Below are 21,805 nucleotides of genomic sequence, written 5' to 3'. Positions count from 1 at the left end.
AAGGAGAGTCAATTAACAGTTTAACTGGAGCACACGAGTTTAGCAACTAGACGAATACAAATGAATAATAGATAAATTTACACATCATAGATAGACAACTATAATATAAGGTAAGTACAATGTTCCAAGTACGACAATTTCGTATCGCTGGCGAGTCACACGGGCGTGAAGTTGCCAGCTCGGTACAGTCAGCCTGTTATATTTGCCGATCTCCCACCCAAAACCTGTCTCTGGCGCCCAATAACGAGACTCAGATATAGTTATCACTAAAACCGTTGATTCCTGATGTGTTTTGGCAATGGTTAAGCGTCGAAAACCGGTACATGCACGAGGGCGAGATGATGAAGGCAAGTTATCCCAGCATCGTTTCCAGATTGTCGTACTCGGTCGGAGCATTACATTTACCAGCTTCTCCCGCATAAATATCACCAGGAAACATGAATGATAAACCATTTCAACAATAACTACAAATAAATATCGTTATTGTGACCCAGGAAACAGTTTTGGGGATGGAAATTGGGAAACATGAGAAACTGAGTACGACAATCTGGCAACGTTGTACAATAATCCCAGCCATCAGCTGTTCAGTGTTTGTTTACCTCGCGCGGGGGAGAGAGGAAGGGACACTGTGCTCCGTGCTTCCCCTTGTTATCCTTGTTATCCACGTGCCCCCCCTTGTTATCCTCGTGCTCCCGGCCTTGTAGCGGTGCCGTGGCGGGGCGTGTAGGCGTTGACATGGCCCGGTCGTCTACCCTCCGTGCCCTATGGGGGTCCGTGGACGGGGCAGGTAGTTTGGGTTAACCCGTCCGCTGCGGTTGGCACGGGTTTGGATTTCACTGTTAGCCTAGTATCATATATATAGTTTCATGTCTTTCTCTGTCTCTGTGGTGGATAGTGGAGTGTTTCCCATGTGGTATTGGTGTGCTGGATATCCTCTCCCAAGGTGCAGGACTACATTTTCTTCATTGAATTGTAGCAGCCACTTTTTGTTCCACTCCTGTAGCTTGATGAGGTCTTCTGCTAGGAAATGCACATTCAAGGGGACAAAAATACTTTTCCCATTTCATTTCAACAGTAAATTTTAATGCAAGTGGAATTTTTCCATGTCGAGAATATGCTAACAGCTCCTCATTTTCATTTTCCATTTCCATCTTGCAGCACTCACGGTCAACGGCACTGCCCATACACTCAGTCCACCCTGGCGGGGACCTCACCAATGACCTCATTGAAAACAGGGTCCCAGACAAGCCAGTTGGTCTGAAGGGTGAGTGTTTCCCTCAGTGTTGTGATTTACATCCTCTGTCCCCTTCAAATTGTCCCTCCTACCTCCTACCTCCTTATCCATCACTTACATTCTTAATTCCCAACAAACAGTATAAACCTAATATATGTGTTGTGTATAGAATTTAGGATAACTTACAGGTACAATATATTTGTATAATTTTGTTTTCATGGTACAAAATATTCATGTTTGGAAGCCATGATAAAACCTACATAGTGATCATGATGGTGGAGTCACTGTGTTATCTGTAGTGTCTTGTGGTCCATTACAGCCGTGGCGCTGACTGACCACATCAGGGTGTGCTGGCAGCCCCCCGCACAGCACAATGTGCTGCTGTGCGGCTACACCATTGCCTGGGACCAAGGCGTGGCGGACATCTACTCCAAGATCGTGGACAGCAAGCAGCACGGTTACATCATTGATAAGCTGGGTGTGTAAGATGATCATTTGTGACTAATTCTCCATTTTCTGGCCAAGTAGTATGCAGACCTGCAGTGTGATTCTCCACAAGACAGGGATTTTGAATTAGCCACTTCTACATTTGTGTTGAGCCAAGAGAAGGTAAAGATTTTGTTAGCCTGTCAAATGCGATTGGCACGGATTTGCCCTCACTGTTAGTCTGGTAACCTTTCTCCGCCTCTCTGGTGGACAGTGGAATGTTTCCCATGTGGATATCCCCTCCCAAGGTGCAGGACTTTACATTTTTCTTCACTGAATTTTAGTAGAAACATTTTGATCCATTTCTATAGCTTGGTGAGGTCTTCTGGTAGGAAATCCACAGTCAATGGGTTAAATGATATCATAGTTAACCATTTATTGAGTCTGGAGTTAACATTACATTCACCCCCCCCAAAAAAAATGATGATGGAGTCCATAACAAGTTTTCATTTAAGCAAAGTAAAGTGAAGGTAGAGATCTTGCTAAGTAGATCATAGTTAAACATTTATTGAGTCTGTTAACATTTCACACACACACACACACACACACACACACACACAGAAAAGTATTTACACACCATCATAAAGTTAGCTCTCCATATTGTGAAGACCCTGGACCATGAGAGCAATTATTGAGGGAAAGGAGGTGGTATTCTGAGTTGCCATTTTCAGACTCATCATCGTTCAGGCTCATTCCTCTGTCTGCCCTGAACTCTCAGATATTTCCTGGGTGGTCATAATGTTAGTCAGGTTATTCATTGGTTATCTGTGGCCTGTTATCTGTCTTTCTACCTGTTGTCTGTTAGTCTATCTTATTTGTTATCTGTTCTGCCCAGTTTAACCCCTTGACTGCGGATTTCCTAGCAGCAGACCTCGCCAAGCTACAGGAATGGAACAAAAAGTGTCCGTGGCTACAGTTCAGTGAAGAAAAGTGTAGTCCTGCACCTTGGGAGGGGATATCCAGCACACCAATACCACATGGGAAACACTCCACTATCCACCACAGACAGAGGGAGAAAGACCTGGGACTATGTTACCAGGCTACCAGTGAAGGCAAAATCCGTGCCAATCGCAGCGGGCGGGTTAAGGGTCGTGAAAAAATTGTTGTATTGTTACGATTAGGTCCATAACAAGTTCTCCATCTCCTCAGAACCCAACATGGAGTTTGTGATAAGCCTGCGAGCCTTCAACAACGTGGGTGACGGGCAACCGGTGTACCAGCAAGTCCGCACCCAGCCAGAGGAGGAGGAGGTGGTGGCACCCACGCTGGACCCGGCGGTGTGGGTGAAGGCCGTGGTGCTGACACCCTTCACCGTGGTGCTGCAGTGGGCGGACACCATGCTGAGCCAGAACCAGGTGATTTATTTATTTATTTATTATTATTATTATTATTTTTTTTTTCAAGGGAGGCAACTCAAGGTAAACAAATTAAACAACAATTAAAAGGCCACTAGATGCCGTTCCAAACACAAGCATGAAGAATGGGAGGTCAAAAGAGGTCAGTTTTGGGTAGTGTTGCTGGGCTGCTTCAGGGAGGGCAGTCATCAGCTGGAAAATATATGTTTTATCTCATGTTCTTTGTGCACTGTGTCACAGACTTGCCACTTGCATCAACACAGCAGCGGAAAAGTTAGTCATTTGTCAAGGAACTTATTCACCACTTACACATTCTTGTTTCCCTGCACACACTCCCTTATTCGCCTCATATCCACCTCTCCACATCCTTATTCGTAACTTGCATCCTTCTCCCTCCTACAGACAGCCCCTCATTCACCTCTTATCTTCCTCTCTATATCCTTATCCATTACTTACTCATACTCCCGTCCCAGCAAACTCCCTTATTCACCTCACGTCCACCTCACACATCCTTATCCATAACTCATGCATCCTCTTTTTCCTGCAAACAGTCCCTTATACACCTCATATCCTCCCTCATACATCCTTATCCTTCACTTACACATCCTCTTTTTCCTGCAAGCACTCCCTCACACCCTTCCTATCCTCCTGTCATTCATGTCTCATTTCACAAGCCAGTCCTTCATCCAGTGACCTTTCTTATGTTTTCCCTCTGTCCTTGTACCTGACTCCCTGTTAATACTGACCTTTGACTCCTGCAGTACAACAGCTGCACCACCTTCTCGTCCTCATCCTCCAGCCGCTACGTCAACGCCACGGATGTGACCTGCCTCATTGACAGCCTCACGCCATCAACAGTGTGTGAGTTTGCTGTGAAGACCATCAGGGTGAGACCACAGTGCTGGAAGCCTTCGTTCTTCTTTCAGTAAATATTCACTCAGTCCTGCAACACTTCTCAAGGAAATCCTGCACAGCTGAATCCTTGCTGTGATGAGGCACAGAGAAATTATGACTCATAGGGTGAGCTATTATTAGTGTTTGATTTTTTCATTGACCTTTTGCAAATACTTAAAAATGGACCTTATATAATGGTATTAGAAACAGCACAGCAGGGTTGGCAATGATTTAATCAGATGATTAAATCATTGATTTTATTTGTATTTTTTCTGAGTAAAATATTCCATAGGTAAAATGATGTGCTCCAAAGATGATCAAGTAAAACAGCCTATTCATGTGCAATGATTCATTTATTCTCTTCAAAGTATAAAAAAAAGATTCCTACATTAATATATCCTCCTGCGCTAATGTTGCCAACTTGACATGTTTTTTACTAGGTAAAAAATCAGCCTCCTCTAGTCTTTACTAACTTGGCCGGCAATGTATCATAATAGCAACCAAGGTTTGCAACCAAACCGTAACAGAATAAAAGTAGATATTCTTCTCAGACTTACAGGCCTAAACTTAAAGTAACCTATGGAAACTTATGAATCACTCACCAGGATATATATATATATATATATATATATATATATATATATATATATATAAATTTATATATATATAAGAATATATATATATATATATATATATATATATATATATATATATATACAAACAAAATTCCCAGGGAGAGACCCCTTCTGGCTGCCATTGACCCAAGAGGTGTCTTGATAACTCCTCGAACCTCTTTCTTCTCAATTTCTGCAACATTCGCGGTCTTCGCTCTAATTTTCATTCTGTGGAACATCATCTCTTCTCCTCTAAACCTCACCTTCTCTTCCTTACCGAAACACAGGTTTCTGAGGCTACTGCCAGCAATCTCTACTCTGTTCCCTCCTACTGTCTCTATCCTAAATTTCAATCCAAAGCTGGATGTTGCGCCTACGTGCGCAACGACATCACTTGCTCTCGTGCCCACGACCTTGACTCTTCTGAATTTTCCACCATCTGGTTAAGACTTCACTGTCATTCTATTACTAAATACATCTGTGCTGTTTATCTCTCACCTAACTCTACCAACTATGTAAAATTCTTTGACTATTTGAATTCTAAAGTGGAGCACATCTTGACCCACTCTCCCTTCGCTGAAATCTCCATCCTAGGAGATTTCAATGTTCACCACCAGCTTTGGCTTTCATCCTCTTTCACTGACCATCCTGGTGAACAAGCCTACAACTTTGCTATCCTCAACGACCTAGAGCAGTTGGTCCAGCACCCTACACGTATTCCCGACCGTCTTGGAGATCGGCCCAACATTCTAGACCTCTTCCTTACCTCAAACCCTTCTGCTTATTCTGTCAAACTGTTCTCTCCGTTGGGCTCCTCCGATCACAATCTTATTTCTGTATTCTGTCCTATCGCTCCTGTACACCCTCTGGACCCACCGAAGAGGCGATGCTTCTGGCATTTTGCTTCAGCTCGGTGGGACGACCTGAGGATGTACTTTTCCGATTTCCCGTGGAATGATTATTGCTTCCAGGATAGAGACCCCTCTGTGTGTGCTCAGCGCATCACAGAGGTGATTGTCTCTGGAATGGAGGCATACATTCCTCGTTCTTTCTCTACTCCTCATGCTAAAAAGACTTGGTTTAATCACTCTTGTTCTCGTGCTGTCAATGATAGAGAGGTAGCTCACAAAAGGTACCAGAGCCTTCAAACTAATGCTAATTATGAACTTTACATTTCTGCCCGAAATCGTGCCAAATCTGTTCTCCGACTAACCAAAAATTCTTTCATTAATAGAAAATGTCAAAACCTTGCTTTCTCTAACTCTTCCCGTGACTTCTGGCATCTAGCCAAAAACATCTCCTCCAACTTCACTTCTTCATCTTTCCCTCCACTCCTCAGTCCTGACGGCAACACTGCCGTCTCATCTATCTCTAAGGCTGAACTCTTCTCTCAAACTTTTTCTAAAAACTCCACTCTGGACGATTCTGGGCATATTCCTCCTACTCATCCCCCCTCTGACTCCTTTATGCCTGTTATAAAGATTCTTCAAAATGATGTTTTCTATGCCCTCTCTGGCCTCAATCCTCAGAAGGCTTATGGACCTGATGGAGTGCCTCCTATTGTCCTTAAAAACTGTGCCTCCGTGCTGTCACCCTGCCTGGTCAAACTCTTTCGCCTCTGCCTGTCAACATCTACTTTTCCTTCTTGCTGGAAGTATGCCTTCATACAGCCTGTACCTAAGAAGGGTGACCGCTCCAATCCCTCAAACTACCGTCCTATTGCTTTACTTTCTTGTCTATCTAAAGCTTTTGAATCAATCCTTAACCGGAAGATTCAAAAGCACCTTTCCACTTCTGACCTTCTATCTGATTGCCAGTATGGGTTCCGCAAGAGGCGTTCTACTGGTGATCTCCTAGCCTTCTTAACTGACTCTTGGTCATCCTCTCTTAGCCGTTTCGGTGAAACTTTTGCTATTGCGCTGGACATATCAAAAGCTTTTGATAGGGTCTGGCACAAATCTTTGCTTTCCAAACTACCCTCCTACGGTTTCTATCCTTCTCTCTGTACCTTTATCTCCAGTTTCCTTTCTGACCGTTCTATTTCTGCCGTGGTAGACGGTCACTGTTCTTCCCCTAAATCTATTAACAGTGGTGTCCCACAGGGTTCTGTCCTATCTCCCACTCTTTTTCTGTTGTTCATTGATGATCTTCTTTCCAAAACGAACTGTCCTATCCATTCCTACGCCGATGATTCCACTCTGCATTATTCAACTTCTTTTAATAGAAGACCCACCCTTCAGGAACTTAACGACTCAAGGCTGGAGACTGCAGAACGCTTAGCCTCAGACCTTACTATTATTTCCGATTGGGGCAAGAAGAACCTGGTGTCCTTCAACGCCTCAAAAACACACTTTCTCCACCTATCCACTCGACACAATCTTCCTAACAACTATCCCCTATTCTTTGACAACACCCAGCTATCACCTTCCTCAACACTAAACATTCTCGGTCTATCCTTAACTCAAAATCTCAACTGGAAACTTCATATCTCATCTCTTACTAAATCAGCTTCCTCGAGGCTGGGCGTTCTGTACCGTCTCCGCCAGTTCTTCTCCCCTGCACAGTTGCTGTCCATATACAGGGGCCTTGTCCGCCCTCGTATGGAGTATGCATCTCATGTGTGGGGGGGCTCCACTCACACAGCTCTTCTGGACAGAGTGGAGGCTAAGGCTCTTCATCTCATCAGCTCTCCTCCTCATACTGATAGTCTTATACCTCTTAAATTCTGCCGCAGTGTTGCCTCTCTTTCTATCTTCTATCGATATTTCCACGCTGACTGCTCTACTGAACTTGCTAACTGCATGCCTCCCCCCCTTCCGCGGCCCCGCTGCACTCGACTTTCTACTCATGCTCATCCCTATACTGTCCAAACCCCTTATGCAAGAGTTAACCAGCATCTTCACTCTTTCATCCCTCACGCTGGTAAACTCTGGAACACTCATCCTTTATCTGTATTTCCTCCTGCCTACGACTTAAACTCTTTCAAGAGGAGGGTATCAGGACACCTCTCCTCCCGAAACTGACCTATCTTTCGGCCACCTCTTTGGATTCTTTTTAGGAGCAGTGAGTCGCGGGCTTTTTTTGATTAATGTTTTGTTTTGTGTGCCTTGAACTGTCCTTTGCTGTAAAAAAAAAATATATATATATATATATATATATATATATATATATATATATATATATATATATATATATATATATATATATACATATATATATATATATATATATATATATATATATATATATATATATATATATATATATATATATATATATATATATATATATATATATATATATATATATATATATATATATATATATATATATATATATATATAAATTTGTGGCTTTACCGTGTAGCAGTGACAGGCCTAATTTTTGCTATGATATAAGCCCCCAAAATAGATGATGCATAAACTGATCACAAATGCATTGATATATATTATAAAATGGTTTGCCTGAGTGATGATTTTCTCTCTCTCTCTCTCTCTCTCTCTCTCTCTCTCTCTCTCTCTCTCTCTCTCTCTCTCTCTTTTTTTTACGTCGCGGCCTATTGCGCCGGTAGGCTTCTTCCCGGTGGGTCCTGATGGTCGGCCCAAGGCAGTGCTTAGAGTGGCCTTTCAGAAACATGATCCCTGCAGCTACTGGGTTAAGTGCTGCCCATAGCTCCAGTAGGCTCTTTGGAGGGGCGTCTTGGATGACCCCAGCCCGGTAGTGGCTCAGGCAAATTGTATTTATAGTGCCTGACAAGATGTATGGTTCTTGCTTCCTGCCTGGCCCACGCTGCCCACCACCATGACTAAGTCACTGTTTATTTACTGTATATCCAGGTCTTTTCTGCGTCAGTGAAGGTGTGTTCCCTTAACTATGTAGTCTAGTACATCACTGTGGTTTGGCACACTGACTCTTTTTTATTTTTATAATTTGAAGATGCCAATCTGGTAACCCATCAGCTCACCTGTGATCCTCCCATTGTTCCGCTGCAGCGGCTGCCGGGTGAAGGTGGTGGTGGACGGCTGGCCAGGGAGGGCCAGGACGGCCGGGCCACCAGCAGGGTGTTGGAGGCCACCAGGCTATAGGGGGACTCACGCCAAACCTGATGGGGAAAAGTGTGTGGGAAAAAGTGTGATTTTGGCACACCAAAACTTCAAAGTTCCCCTATCATGAATTTATATATATATATATATATATATATATATATATATATATATATATATATATATATATATATATATATATATATATATATATATATATATATATATATATATATATATATATATATATATATATATATATATATATATATATATATATATATATATATATATATATATATATATATATATATATATATATATATATATATATATATATATATATATATATATATATATATATCATGTTTCTGAAAGGCCACTCTAAGCACTGCCTTGGGCCGACCATCAGGACCCACCAGGAAGAAGCCTACCGGCGCAATAGGCCGCGACGTAAAAAAAAGAGAGAGAGAGAGAGAAAATCATCACTCAGGCAAGCCATTTTATAATATATATTAATGCATTTGTGATCAGTTTATGCATCATCTATTTAGGCCCGTCGCTGCTACACGGTAAAGCCACAAATTTTGCCTGTCACTGGTACACGGTTAAAAAAAGATTATTGAGAGAGTAATTTTGTTTGTTCCAGGCTACGTGATATTCCTCACCACGGACCAAACTGTCAGTGACTGGGTGACGGGGGAAGTGACGGGGGACTGGCTCACCCTCACCGTCCATGGACTGACGCCTTCAAGGAAGTATTTGCACAAGATGCACACTCACAATGTCAAAGGTTTTGGTCCATTCTCCTCCGTGGAAAGCTTCACGACTTCCAGGTAAGGAAGTGTTAGTCTTAGGGAGCCGTCATTGCTGTGGTGCATCAGTCACTGTTCTCCCAGTTATGCACATGTTGTGTGCCACCACACTGTCCCTCATCATGGAGCACTCCCTCCCTGAGGCTGACTTGAGGCCCATTACCTGCATGCTGTGTGTTGTGGTGCATCAGTCACTGTTCTCCCAGTTATGTACATGTTGTGTGCCACCACACTGTCCCTCATCATGGAGCACTCCCTCCCTGAGGCTGACTTGAGGCCCATTACCTGCATGCTGTGTGTTGTGGTGCATCAGTCACTGTTCTCCCAGTTATGCACATGTTGTGTCCCACCATACTGTCCCTCATCATGGAGCACTCCCTCCCTGAGGCTGACTTGAGGCCCATTACCTGCATGCTCTGTGAATGCCACCTCTGGCTCTGTGGGCATGTGGGTAAACCCTGCTTACCAGGTTGTTTATGTAAGACACAATCCTTAGTAAAGAGTGTGCCCAGAAAGTTGGGTTAGAGCACGTTGATGGATCCTGCTGGGAGGTACATGGTATGGGGAAGGTGCCTGCATTGGGACCTGCACAGAGGAACCCCCAAGAATGGTGTCATAGTTTGGGTGAGGCAGGCTGGCAGAGGCCCCCATTGATTGACTGATTGATTAAGCCAATGTTAAAAATATTATACATCTGCTCCTGTGTTCCAGCTGTTGACAAGAGCATCGGTGAGCCCCAGGCTGGTGTGTGGAGCGAGAGGCCTGATTGTGCTGGTGATCGCTGGCGTGGCAGGAGCCATGACCAGCTGGGGGCCTTCTTGGCCACCACACTGTACTGCCGCGGGTCAAGGCGGAGCCCAGGCCAAGCATTGTGTAAGGTGGCAGGACAGTTTCTTGTTGGTGTGTTTCATCCCATGACTCATTTCAGCAATCCTTTACACTGACTGCAGGAACTTTTTATTCACTTTGTAATATGGAGAACAAGGCTGCAGGGCATAGTCCACAAAGACTTAAGTTTGCCAAGATTAGAGAAAGAAAAAAAAAAGGTAAACTTGTTCTTAGGAAATGTTCAAGATGGACTTTCATTTTGTGCTATACATAGTTGCAGGGTAACAAGTGACCTCTGTTTGTGATATCTGTGTCTCTTGGTGGAGCAGCTAACACGTGTTTCTAACTTGTGATTGCTTGCAGTGTGCTGGCTGGGAGCTATTTCTTTAAATGAATTCAAATATGCTTTGTTGAACTCAAACCTCATGCCTTTAACATCCATCCTGTTTTGAAGATTGCATGTGCCCTTCCATCTCCCTCTGGACAGCCCTGCGAGGTACAGCAGCAGCACTCAGTAGTATTTAGCAGCTAGTAAGATGCATCACTTCCTTGCAGTCTTGGCAGCAGCTGCAGTGAGAGCAACAAGCCTGGCGTCCAGCCTCCAGACCTGTGGATCCATCACGGCCACTTGGAGCTGAAGAACTTTGACAAGGGTGAGCGCAGCAACTCCCCCAACCACGCCTCCATCATCCAGCACACAGGTGGGTGTCTTTGTCAGTCAGTGAACAGTGTGCAGCTCATGGGAGTCCTGTCATTTGTGTGGTATTTTTTGTAATATTTGGTTGCTGGTGTTTTGTTGCCAGTCACTGCTGCGTTGTAGTGTGCCAGTGACGCCACACACAACCTTACACAACCCACAGACACTCCAGTATGAGAGTCATCACACATTACAGAGTTTCCATCTATCTCTATCCAGACACTCCCTCCTTGCCTGCTCAAAGTTTCTCAAAGATCTTTCCACCCTCTCCCTAACGTACTCTTGCACCCTATCCCTCCATTTCACTGGAGGTCGTCCTCTAGCATTCCCTCCCTCTATCTCACTCACATACACCCTTCTGGTTATCTTACTCTCCTTCATTCGCTCCATGTGGCCAAACCACTTTAAAGTCTGTCGCTTCACTTCTTCCACCACTCCACACTTCTTCCCTTCACCCCTGTGACAAATTCCAAAACTCTCGTACACACTTTCATTACTCATTCCATCCATTCTACTCACACCACAAGCACTCTTCAAATAACTCATTTCCACTGCCTGCACTCTAGACCTCTGACTTTCATTCCAGGCCCACGTTTCACTTGCATATGTTAGGGTTGGTACTATTATTGTATTTCTCAAATCCCTCTTTACCTCCATGCTCACACTTCTGCCATTCATGATTTGTCTCAAAGACCCTACCACCCTTCTTCCTTGCAATGCCCTTTCTCTTTGTTGGAATTATCTACACCGTGGCTAAGATCTGGAGGTGAACGGAGGGTAGAGAAAGGGCTGGTGGCGGCTTGGTCTCGCTCTTCTTGCTGAATCGTGTTTATTTTCAACGACAGGAACTTGTACAGACAAACTCGAGAAAGGCAAATATATACCTATCTCAGTTCAACTAAGAATACAAAACTTGATTTACAGAAACTAAATGAAATTAATTATAATAAAGGAAAATAATGGACTCAGTAATTTCAGCTTAAACTTCTGGATTTATAAAAATATGTGGAGGAGTAATTATAGAAACTGTACTTTCATGGGAAACTTAAATAACTTCTTCACTAACTTCAACATTCTCCCCACCATAGGAGTCTAGCACTCCTATTACATATGACAACTGTATTCCTGAGTATAAAGCATCAACCTTAAATTATTCATACATATCGCTTACGAAATACAATTCACAGCCTCAGAAACTAGTCTGTCAACTTGAACTTCAACTGAAGTTACAAGTCAAGTTTTCTAGGAACTTTAACAGACCTACCAGAGCGAGTACGAGTTTCAGCAGCTGTCTCAGGAAGTGGACTAGAATCTGAGGACTCCTGGACAGCTGCATCAACGTCAGGTAAATCTTGGACAGTCTCATTAACATCAGTATACTCATGGCTAGATACTTCCAAGTCATGTAACTTTTGAACTGCCCTATTTAGTACTCCTCTGGAAGTCTTCACATTTACACTTGTGAGAACACCATCCTGACCAGGGAAAATATCTACAACCAAACTCAGGGGCCATTGTAGCCTTGGAATGTTGTCCTCCTTCACCAGGACTAAGTCACCATTTTTAATACTGCATTTTGAAGTGAAACCCTTAACAACTGGGGACAAATTGGAAATATAATCTGAGCTCCATCTCTTCCAAAATTTGTCTAAATTCTGGTTTCTCAAATGTTCTCTATTCCTCAGATCTTGAGGGGAAATACAGGAAGGTTTGGGGTCCAACTCAGAGTGAGTACTGGCATTTCTGCAAATGAGGAAATGTGAGGGAGATAAAAGCAGAGAACTATTAGGTTCATCCCCAACACAAGTGAGAGGTCTTGAGTTTACACATGCTTCTATTTCATGTAGTACAGTCTCTAGTTCACTTCTGGATATATACTTAACACTTAAAGTTTTCCTCATGGCAGACTTCACACTTCTTATCAAACGTTCCCACCATCCTCCCCACCATGGAGAACGGGGGACTATAAACTTCCAGTGTGGAGATATGTGACCATATACCTTCTGTATTTGCCCACTGCAAGCAACAAAAGTTTTGGCATTATCTGAGTACATCACTGAAGGTAGCCCTCTCCGTGCAATGAATGTGTGTAGGCCAAGCATGCAATCCTCAACACTCATAGAGTCAGTGAGCTCTAAATGTATAGCTCTGACAACAGCACAGGTGAACAGTAAAATGTAAAATTTCTTAGAAGGGAAATCAGAGCAAAACAGAGGGCCAGCAAAATCCAGGCCAGTCACTGTGAATGGTGGAGCAGCTTTAACTCTCAGTTCTGGTAATGGGGCTACTGGCTGGCTACAAGCTCTGGAGTCATGTCTCTGGCATCTTATACATTCCTTGGTCACAGTCTTAGCAATTCTTCTAATTCCTATAATCCAGAAACTTTCTCTCAAGGTAGATACAATGGTAGAAACACCTGCATGTTTGAGAAAAAGATGGTGAAACTTGACCAGTAGCTTTGCTAGGTGACATTTTGGAATTATTATTGGATGTTTACAGTCAAAGCTCAATTCAGCATTTTCCAGTCTACCTCTGATTCTCAATAAACCTTTATCATCTAGAAAGGGATCTAGATTAATCAACTTTGACCCCTTAGGAAGAGGCTTGTCACTTAGCAGAGCCTTAATCTCATGAGGAAACATATCTCTCTGTACATGATAAAACATCTTTACCTTAGCATCATCCAACTCCTTGGCTGAAAGTGGACCAGAAATCTTATTATCAGGTGTTATACAATTATGTGTATACCTCAACACCCAAGCAACAACACGCTGAGCTTTACTAAAGTCACTCCACCTCTCAAACTCAAACACAGGTGGAGTAGGGTGTACAGTTACACATGCTAGAGCCTCAGTAGTCTTGTACTCCTCATTTGTACAAATTGATTCTGTTTCCTTTATACTGATACTAAGAGGTTCAGCTAGCCAAGATGGTCCACACATCCACAATTTACTTGACACAATCTGATCACCTAAGACACCTCTAGAAACTAAATCAGCTGGATTCTCATGTCCAGGGCAGTGATGCCAAGAACTTGGTGGAGTTAAGCTTTGAATCTCTGTGACTCTGTTTGCAACAAACATTTTCTACTTCAGAGGGTCACCCTTGATCCAAGCTAGAGTTATCTGTGAATCAGTCCAGCAAAATACCCTGGCATTCATGTTTAGATGAAGGGCATGCTTCACAAAGCTTACTAATCTAGCACACAATAAAGCCCCCATCAGCTCCAACCTGGGCAGAGTTATGGTCTTAATAGGTGCCACTCTAGACTTTGAAGTGACTAATGCAACCCTGTAGGCACCATCTGGTAAGCAGGTACGGATATATACACAGGCACCATAACCTTTCTCTGAAGCATCTCCAAAGGCATGAAGCTCTACATCAGTAAGGCTATTCCACTTAAGAAAAGGAAAATAACATCTGTCCATCTTCCAATCGCTGAGAGATGCTGCACTCAGGACCCATCTTTCAAATTTATGCTTCACATCCTGAAGCAATTTATCATCCCACTGAAGACTCAGCCTCCAAATATCTTGAAAAAGTATTTTGCCAAACATCACAAAGGGATTGATAAGACCTAGAGGGTCAAAGATCTTGGCAATCAAGCTCAGCATGCTTCTTTTGGTATATGTCAACTCAGTCTGGGTGTTCAATTCTAATCCTTCAAAAGAAAACTCATCAGAAGTGTTACACCATTGTAGGCCTAACACTTTAGTACCTTCTTCTCCATGTACTTGATCAACTTTATCCTGAAACATGGAAGTTACTAATTTACTGTTTGAAACCCACTTAGTCAGAGGCATGCCAGCATGTGCCAAAACCTCACAAGCCTCTAAATTTGCAGGCAGCTTCCTCCACACTGTCAGCACCACTCAGCCAGTTATCTACATACATATCCTCTTTCAGTTCTTGTATTACTTCAGTGCTTGGATACTTCTCTAAATGATGTTTTATTGTGGCATTCAATAAAAATGGGCTGGCAGTGTTTTCAAAGGGAACCCGCAGGAATCTCACGTACTTAATCTCATCCTCATTTCTCAACATGAAACGGTGTACATCTCTGTCTCGTCTTTTCACACAACTGTAGAAAGGCCTTGGTAACATCAGCAGTAAGAGCAATAGGCCATCTTCTAAACCTGATCATCACTTCTACTAAATCTGGGTTGAGTGAAGGACCCTTCAAGAGACAATCATTCAGTGAAATTCCATTATACACACTGGCTGAGGCATCAAAGACAGGTCTCACCTTGGTACTGTTACTAGTTTCTTTAACCACCGGACAGTGAGGCATATAAAAAGTAGGATTCTCACAGACTATCTCATTACTAGGAATTTCCTCAACAATACCTTCTTGCACATAGTCCTCAAAAACCTTGTAATATGCAGTTTTCAACTCAACATCTTTATCTAGTTTGGCATGTAACTTATCTAGTCTCTTCATAGCAAGTTTCTCATTGTTGAGTAGGGCACTTTTCAAGGAGTCACTTTTCCAAGGTAATGACACTTCATATCTGCCTTTAGCATATGAAACATTCTGTGAAAACTCTAGCAAGGCAGCATCTGACTCAAACTTATGATCTGATTCCTTGGACTGTATCCCTATAGTCTTAAGTCCCAAAACTTGCTTACATCATATTCAGACACTTTAGAAATACATAACATCTGTGGAGAGGTTACTGGTACCTTAGAACTAGTGTCAGGCTTCCAAGCCCCTGACAATACCCAGCCAAACAATGTTCTTTGGGCCACTACGCCTCCCACTTGCACAGACTCATTAGACATTATGTATTTCCAGTAAGCATCCTGACCCACTAGTATATCTATATCCATATAGGAATCACTCTGATAGTCATCTGCAAGAGGCACAGGAAATTTGCATAGTATACCTACAGGCACAGTGGTTCTTACTAAGGGTTGACATATCACTGGAATCTCTACAGCTGCTAACTTGTGTGGTGCATCACTGCAATCAAAAACCTTCAGATCAAACAGGTTGCACTGCTTTATATTAGAGGAATTATTACCCCCAAATACTGAATAAGAAATGGGTTTGCTGGAGTTCCATGTGGGTTTGCATTTCTTAACAAGTCTACTACTGACATATGTCCTACTGGAGCCACTATCAGACAACAACTTGGCCCTATGAAGAACACCATTTGCTCCTGCAACTCTCACCTGAGCAGTCTGCAGTATAGTACATGTCTCCTTATTAACTGATATATTAGACAAGGAAATTCCAGCAAAATTAGTATTTTAGACCCTTCTTTTCTTGTATTAAATCAACTCTTTTATCACTCATTAATTACTCCATAAATGATCTCACTGTCTCGTATCCCTGGTAGCGTGATCCGGCTTAAGTTGTTATTGGAGACTGGTGTTCGGGGATAAACAAGGGAAAAAGAAAATATACATTTATTTAAAATTAAATGAAAGTAATTGCCTTACGCAATATTCTATGCTCAGACGATCATAACACTGGCATATTCAGCAATGGATACAACATATGACAAACGACATGTCTTAAACATAATACTACAATATGTGCTCAGTTGTTGCCGATAATAATAACACTCGTCGTTCCACAAGCAGTGGTTTGTATCTCTCTGCTTACATCACAATCATTATGTACTCTCTTCACAAAATCCTAATAACACATTCCTGTAGTACAATCTACTACAAGTCATGGAAACACCCAATTTTACCACACCCAGTGGTTTTACCTTTGCTTTACATCGCAAACAAATAATCACAATCCTGTCCCACTCACAATCCTACTTCACATCTCCTACATTATAATCTCCAGGACAATACAGTCGGTTTCCCTTAGATTCTCGAATTTCTACTCACGATTAAGATCACAACAGCCATTCTCGGCTGAGTGAGTAACAGGTCTGCTTGAGGCGAGAACCAAGCTCGGTCTACTCATACCACTGATTTCTAGGCCACATTTTTCTTTGCTTTAGGCGGACTTACATCCTTGACACGCCCTTAATTTTCTACATAACCAATGGCCAATACTTCCTGTCACACCCATCTGCTCGCTCATTATGTTGTATTGTTTTACTTCTCCTGCTATTCGTGAGTCAGTCTTAAGACACTCCCTCAGTGATTTTTCTGTTAAATTATTGGCTCATAACATGTCGCCACGACTGACGTCACGGGTCAGAGTCTTTTTCAATGGTTGTTCACACTTTCTGACCACGCCCACTGGGCATCTGTTTTCTGTACCTGAGTCTGGGTATCTGTTTTCCTTTACCCTCGTTGTTTCCCCTCTTTGGTATTTGAGATGCTTACACTTATATATATGTCACCCTTTTTGTTAGTGTTTGTCCTGTCACATGTTTACACAGTTGTATACCTGCCTTTCCTCTCTGGGTATCTGTTTTCCTTTACCCTCGTTGTTTCCCCTCTTTTGTACTTGAGATGTTTACACTTATATATATGTCACCCTTTTTGTTAGTGTTTGTCCTGTCAGGTGTTTACACAGTTGTATATCTCACTCCTCTGTTTCCTCGTCTTCTGGGTCCTGACATACTTCCCCTTCCGGAAGATCTCGCCCCTGAGATCTCACAGGTGTTGGTGGAGAAGATACGCCTTGCAATGTCTGCAGTTGGTTCGAGTCTGGAATTAGGCGGCGTCGTGCGTAGCGCAGGACATAGGAATACCCCACGGCAGACGTCACCAGCAGAAGAACCAGGATCACGACAATGGCGAAGACAATCCACCAATGGATTGCGGGTTGAAAGGGCTGATCCGGCTCGACCACATAATTTAGGGGCTGCAAGCCAGCTGTTAGCTCCTGTAGGGGGATGGACTCAGCACTGCGAAGAGAACCTTGCCGAAGCATCAATATCCCATTATCCGTCAGGCTGACAGTATGTCTGTTTACAGGATGGGTAGTGCATGTGAGTGTCAGAGTGATGGGGGAGGCAAGTGAACAGGTCCAGTAGCCAGGACCTTTTATAAACATAGGGGGAAATGTTTTCAAGACTATTGTGTGGCAGAGGTTGATCACTGACTCATGTTTCAAGAAAGCAGCCGATTCACAAGAGGCTGCGTTACTAGCCTCATAGACGGGGCCTGTGGGAGGACAAACTAACATATGGTTATTCTTGTTACAGTGTTTTATACTAGAAAGCATAAAATATATTTTCCTATTCTCACTGAAGGCAATACATCTTGAATCAAAACTATACATAAGAAAGTAAGTGCTATTCTGCACAGAAAATGGAAGGGAGTCGATTCGAAAGACATCAAAGGTGTCAATCAGATCTCCTCGCAAAGGTTTGGTGAAATAGAAATTACGAGAATCGTGCAAAGCTGTTGTCCTGGAGGACAGTTATTACATCCCTATATGGAGCTAAAAAATCAAGAACTGCAAGGCACAAAAGACCTGGAGGCCGAGCCTAGGCTTCCTTTAATGTACTGAACAACTGTTTGTTTCACATAATGGTTGGAGTTATGTATGTTTGCAGGGGAGCCTGCAGACTCAAATATAAATCTTGTATACCTGGTCTTATGTGTCTCAATGCTGTCAAAATATAACAATTCTTGTAGGAATTTTTTTCTCTTCCTAATGCCATAGTCTATAGTAAAATGGCGCACAACTTGGTTCAATACATCTACAGCTGAATATAGCCTGTTAAAGGCAGATTGCATGGCATGCATATTACTTAACGATGTTGAGTTTTCCATAATAAACATTCAACTATATAAAATCTTTCTCAGTTAATGACTCTAGTCCTCTATTTTTTCATGAATAGCATCAACTTGAGCCTGGGTCGCGGTACCAAATAGGTTATTAGACAAGGATCCTCAAAAAAATTATTTCCCGTTTATTTATTTTTTTTCTTTTTCTATAATTCATAGAAGCATGCAGCTTGTTTTGAATAGTAGTCATCACATAGCCTAAAACTTTTCTTAGATGATGCGACAATGAACTGAATTCGTTTTCAAAATTAAAGAGTGTGTATTTTATTGCTTTTACAGCTGGATACTCAGGTGACATTTGAATAACATTTCAAGTAACGAAGCAGTTAAAATCCGTGCTTTATATAATGCAGCTAAAACATCGTCTGTGAGGCTAAACGGTACTATAGTCTCTGTCTGTGAGGACTATAATATAGATAGTATGTTGCTGTGAAACTTTGGCCAGCACGTGTTGGGGACTCCTGTTGTGTCATTGAGTCGTACACCGAAAGAGTCAGATCAATCTGTGGTTTATTTCGTCATATTTCCGCTCAATTATTGCATTTTCATCCTTATGCATTATTCCTGTTCTATATCGTATTAGTTTTGACATTACATTAGGCAACTCTTGTACTGTCGAAGAGCGAAGGCTTTATCTATGCCGAGGTGGCTCTGAAAGTTTGGGAGTAACCTGAGAAGGTAGGGCCTGTGCATCAGCTGTTTATTGCTGTTGTAGAACGAACATTATTTAATGTGTCATGAGTAGCAGTCACCTCTCCGCTACGAGTCATTATTTTCGGTAGAAGTTTTCTCAGCGATTTCAGGGTTGAGCAATGCAAAGAATAGATCAGTGTCTGTCTCTGGATTTAAAGGGTATGCTCGCCTAATCGTTGGACATTGCTGCACGTCGATGCAATCTTCATGAAGGACTTTTACTCTGTCTGTGGGGACCGTTGAAACCTTACTAGTCCTGAGGTTTATAATTTTTACCATTAAATCACTGATCTTCTCTGTTACCCTGTAGGGTCCATCAAAAATAAGCTACAACTTTTTATTTACTTTTTTCTGTGGTCTCGTTTGAGGAACACTGTCTCCAACGTTGATAGTTTTGATTTTGAAGCTTTGTATTTCTTTTCTATTTCTTCTCTACCTTTTTCAATGTAAACCTGGCATCTATCATAAACTTTATTTGCAATTGCAGCCATTTCCTCTTCATAGGAGTCAATATCATAAACTTTCCTTGCAATTACAACCATTTCCTCTTTATAGGAGTCAATATCATAAACTTTCCTTGCAATTGCAGCCATTTCCTCTTTACAGGAGTAAATATCATAAACTTTCCTTGCAATTACAACCATTTCCTCTTTATAGGAGTAAATATCATAAACTTTCCTTGCAATTACAACCATTTCCTCTTTATAGGAGTAAATATCATAAACTTTCCTTGCAATTACAACCATTTCCTCTTTATAGGAGTAAATATCATAAACTTTCCTTGCAATTACAACCATTTCCTCTTTATAGGAGTAAATATCATAAACTTTCCTTGCAATTACAACCATTTCCTCTTTATAGGAGTAAATATCATACCAGGGCTGCTGAGTTTTTTTCTAACAGTGTAAGGTACAGGAAGATCTCTAAAAATTCTCTCTCTGTCTCTCTCGATAAAATGGGGACTCCTTTATGGTGCGATAATACGCAGCATTATAGGCCAAGATGTCTATAAGTAGCATTATATCCCAAACGGACACATTTCCTAGAACATTCTCCTCAAAATGTTAACAACAGTATAATTTGCGCGCTTTATTATTCCATTTCCATTTGTATGGTAAGCCGTTATTCGCGTGTCGCACAGGTAGCTTCTAATTTATCTCCTGCATCACGGAATTAACGAACTCTGAACCTTGACCTGTAACAACTGTCTGAGGAACACCGTGTACACAAACAACATCCACGTACAACGCCCTTGCCATTTCACGGGCTTCCTTACTCCGTAAGGGTACTATAATCAAATACCTTTTAAAAACATCAACTATAGGCATTACGTATCGAACCCCATTGTCCGATACACCCATGGGACCCACAAGGTCCATGTGTATTCTTCCAAAAGGAGCGGTGATGTCTGGATATTGCCGCCAAGGAGCAGGGTGCAAGTTCCCAACTCACTTTTAAAACGACTACCATGACGCACTTCCTTACATAATTTTCTACATCCCGTTTCATTCCAGGCCAGAAAGCGAACTTTCTACACCGACATAACGTAACTTTGGTTCCTCCGTGCCCTGCAGTGGCGACGAATGAGCCAGAGTTATCGCCTTGGAAATACTTGGGGGGTAGAATCACCACCTTAGTGGCTTCTCCGTACGGACTCACTAAAACACATCATTTATTTCCACCTGTAACTCTGACAGGGGCAGCATCTCACATTATGCCCATCTTCAACACAATATACATAATTTCCACCTGTACCTCTAACAGGGGCGGCATCTCACATTATGCCCATCTTCAACACAATATAACATAATTTCCACCTGTACCTCTAACAGGGGCGGCATCTCACATTATGCCTTTTTTCTCTGAGTCTTTGCTCAATTTTCATTCATGGGGCTTCCTTCTTTTAGCATACTTATATGCTGGCTGCTCATCATGCAGCTCACTAATCTCCTGAATACTCCAGTCAAGTGTGTGGCCAATACACTCACTATTCAGGTCCATACATATCATATATTTTATTTTCTCATTTTTCGGCGCCTGTTTCTTTTTCTGCACTAGTGGAATACCTTGCCCCTCATTATCCACGTGTTCCTCGGTTTTTGTTGTTCCCCATCCACAAACATTATTGCGCGTGTCCTTCTAATTCAATCTCAGTGTCCTGTGAGCCTTCATCCTTGAAAAAAAAAAATCTGCTACTATATTTTCCTTGCCAGGCAAATGATTGATTGTGAAACCATACTCACTCATGAGAGTCTGCCATCTAGCTATCCTGCCGTTGGGACTAGCTACCTGTAACAACCAGACTAAAGGTCTGTGACCCGTGTGGATCTCAACAGGGTAACCCAGTATTAATGGGCGGTTTACGTGTAACCCATAAATTACTGTTAAAGCCTCTCGTTCAACTATACTGTACCGCTGTTCTGCCGTATTCAATTT

General features: G+C 42.3%; 1 protein-coding gene across 1 annotated transcript; it reads left to right on the top strand.

The window, feature by feature from the left end:
• The first annotated feature begins 1,160 nt into the window (after positions 1 to 1,160).
• LOC126991914 (netrin receptor unc-40-like) lies at positions 1,161 to 11,374 on the top strand. Its single transcript, XM_050850592.1, has 7 exons — positions 1,161 to 1,264; positions 1,554 to 1,712; positions 2,870 to 3,075; positions 3,837 to 4,095; positions 9,276 to 9,462; positions 10,153 to 10,314; positions 10,825 to 11,374. The coding sequence occupies exons 3-4, from the start codon at positions 2,878 to 2,880 to the stop codon at positions 4,002 to 4,004; spliced, it is 366 nt and encodes a 121-aa protein (XP_050706549.1). The 5' UTR covers positions 1,161 to 1,264; positions 1,554 to 1,712; positions 2,870 to 2,877; the 3' UTR covers positions 4,005 to 4,095; positions 9,276 to 9,462; positions 10,153 to 10,314; positions 10,825 to 11,374.
• The last annotated feature ends 10,431 nt before the right edge of the window (positions 11,375 to 21,805 follow it).

The sequence above is a fragment of the Eriocheir sinensis genome, unplaced genomic scaffold, assembly GCF_024679095.1.
Source record: "Eriocheir sinensis breed Jianghai 21 unplaced genomic scaffold, ASM2467909v1 Scaffold362, whole genome shotgun sequence".
Lineage (NCBI taxonomy): Eukaryota > Metazoa > Arthropoda > Malacostraca > Decapoda > Varunidae > Eriocheir > Eriocheir sinensis.
The sequence above is the reverse complement of the archived record's forward strand: the minus strand, read 5'-3'. Positions and strand labels throughout refer to the sequence as shown.

What these genes read in the sequence shown, in the direction of transcription:
- LOC126991914 (XM_050850592.1), top strand. Translation starts at nt 2,878, where the DNA reads ATGGAGTTTGTGATAAGCCTGCGAGCCTTCAACAACGTGGGTGACGGG. An exon ending in CCATGCTGAGCCAGAACCAG is followed by an intron (nt 3,076 to 3,836) that starts GTGATTTATTTA and finishes TGACTCCTGCAG; the next exon opens with TACAACAGCTGCACCACCTT.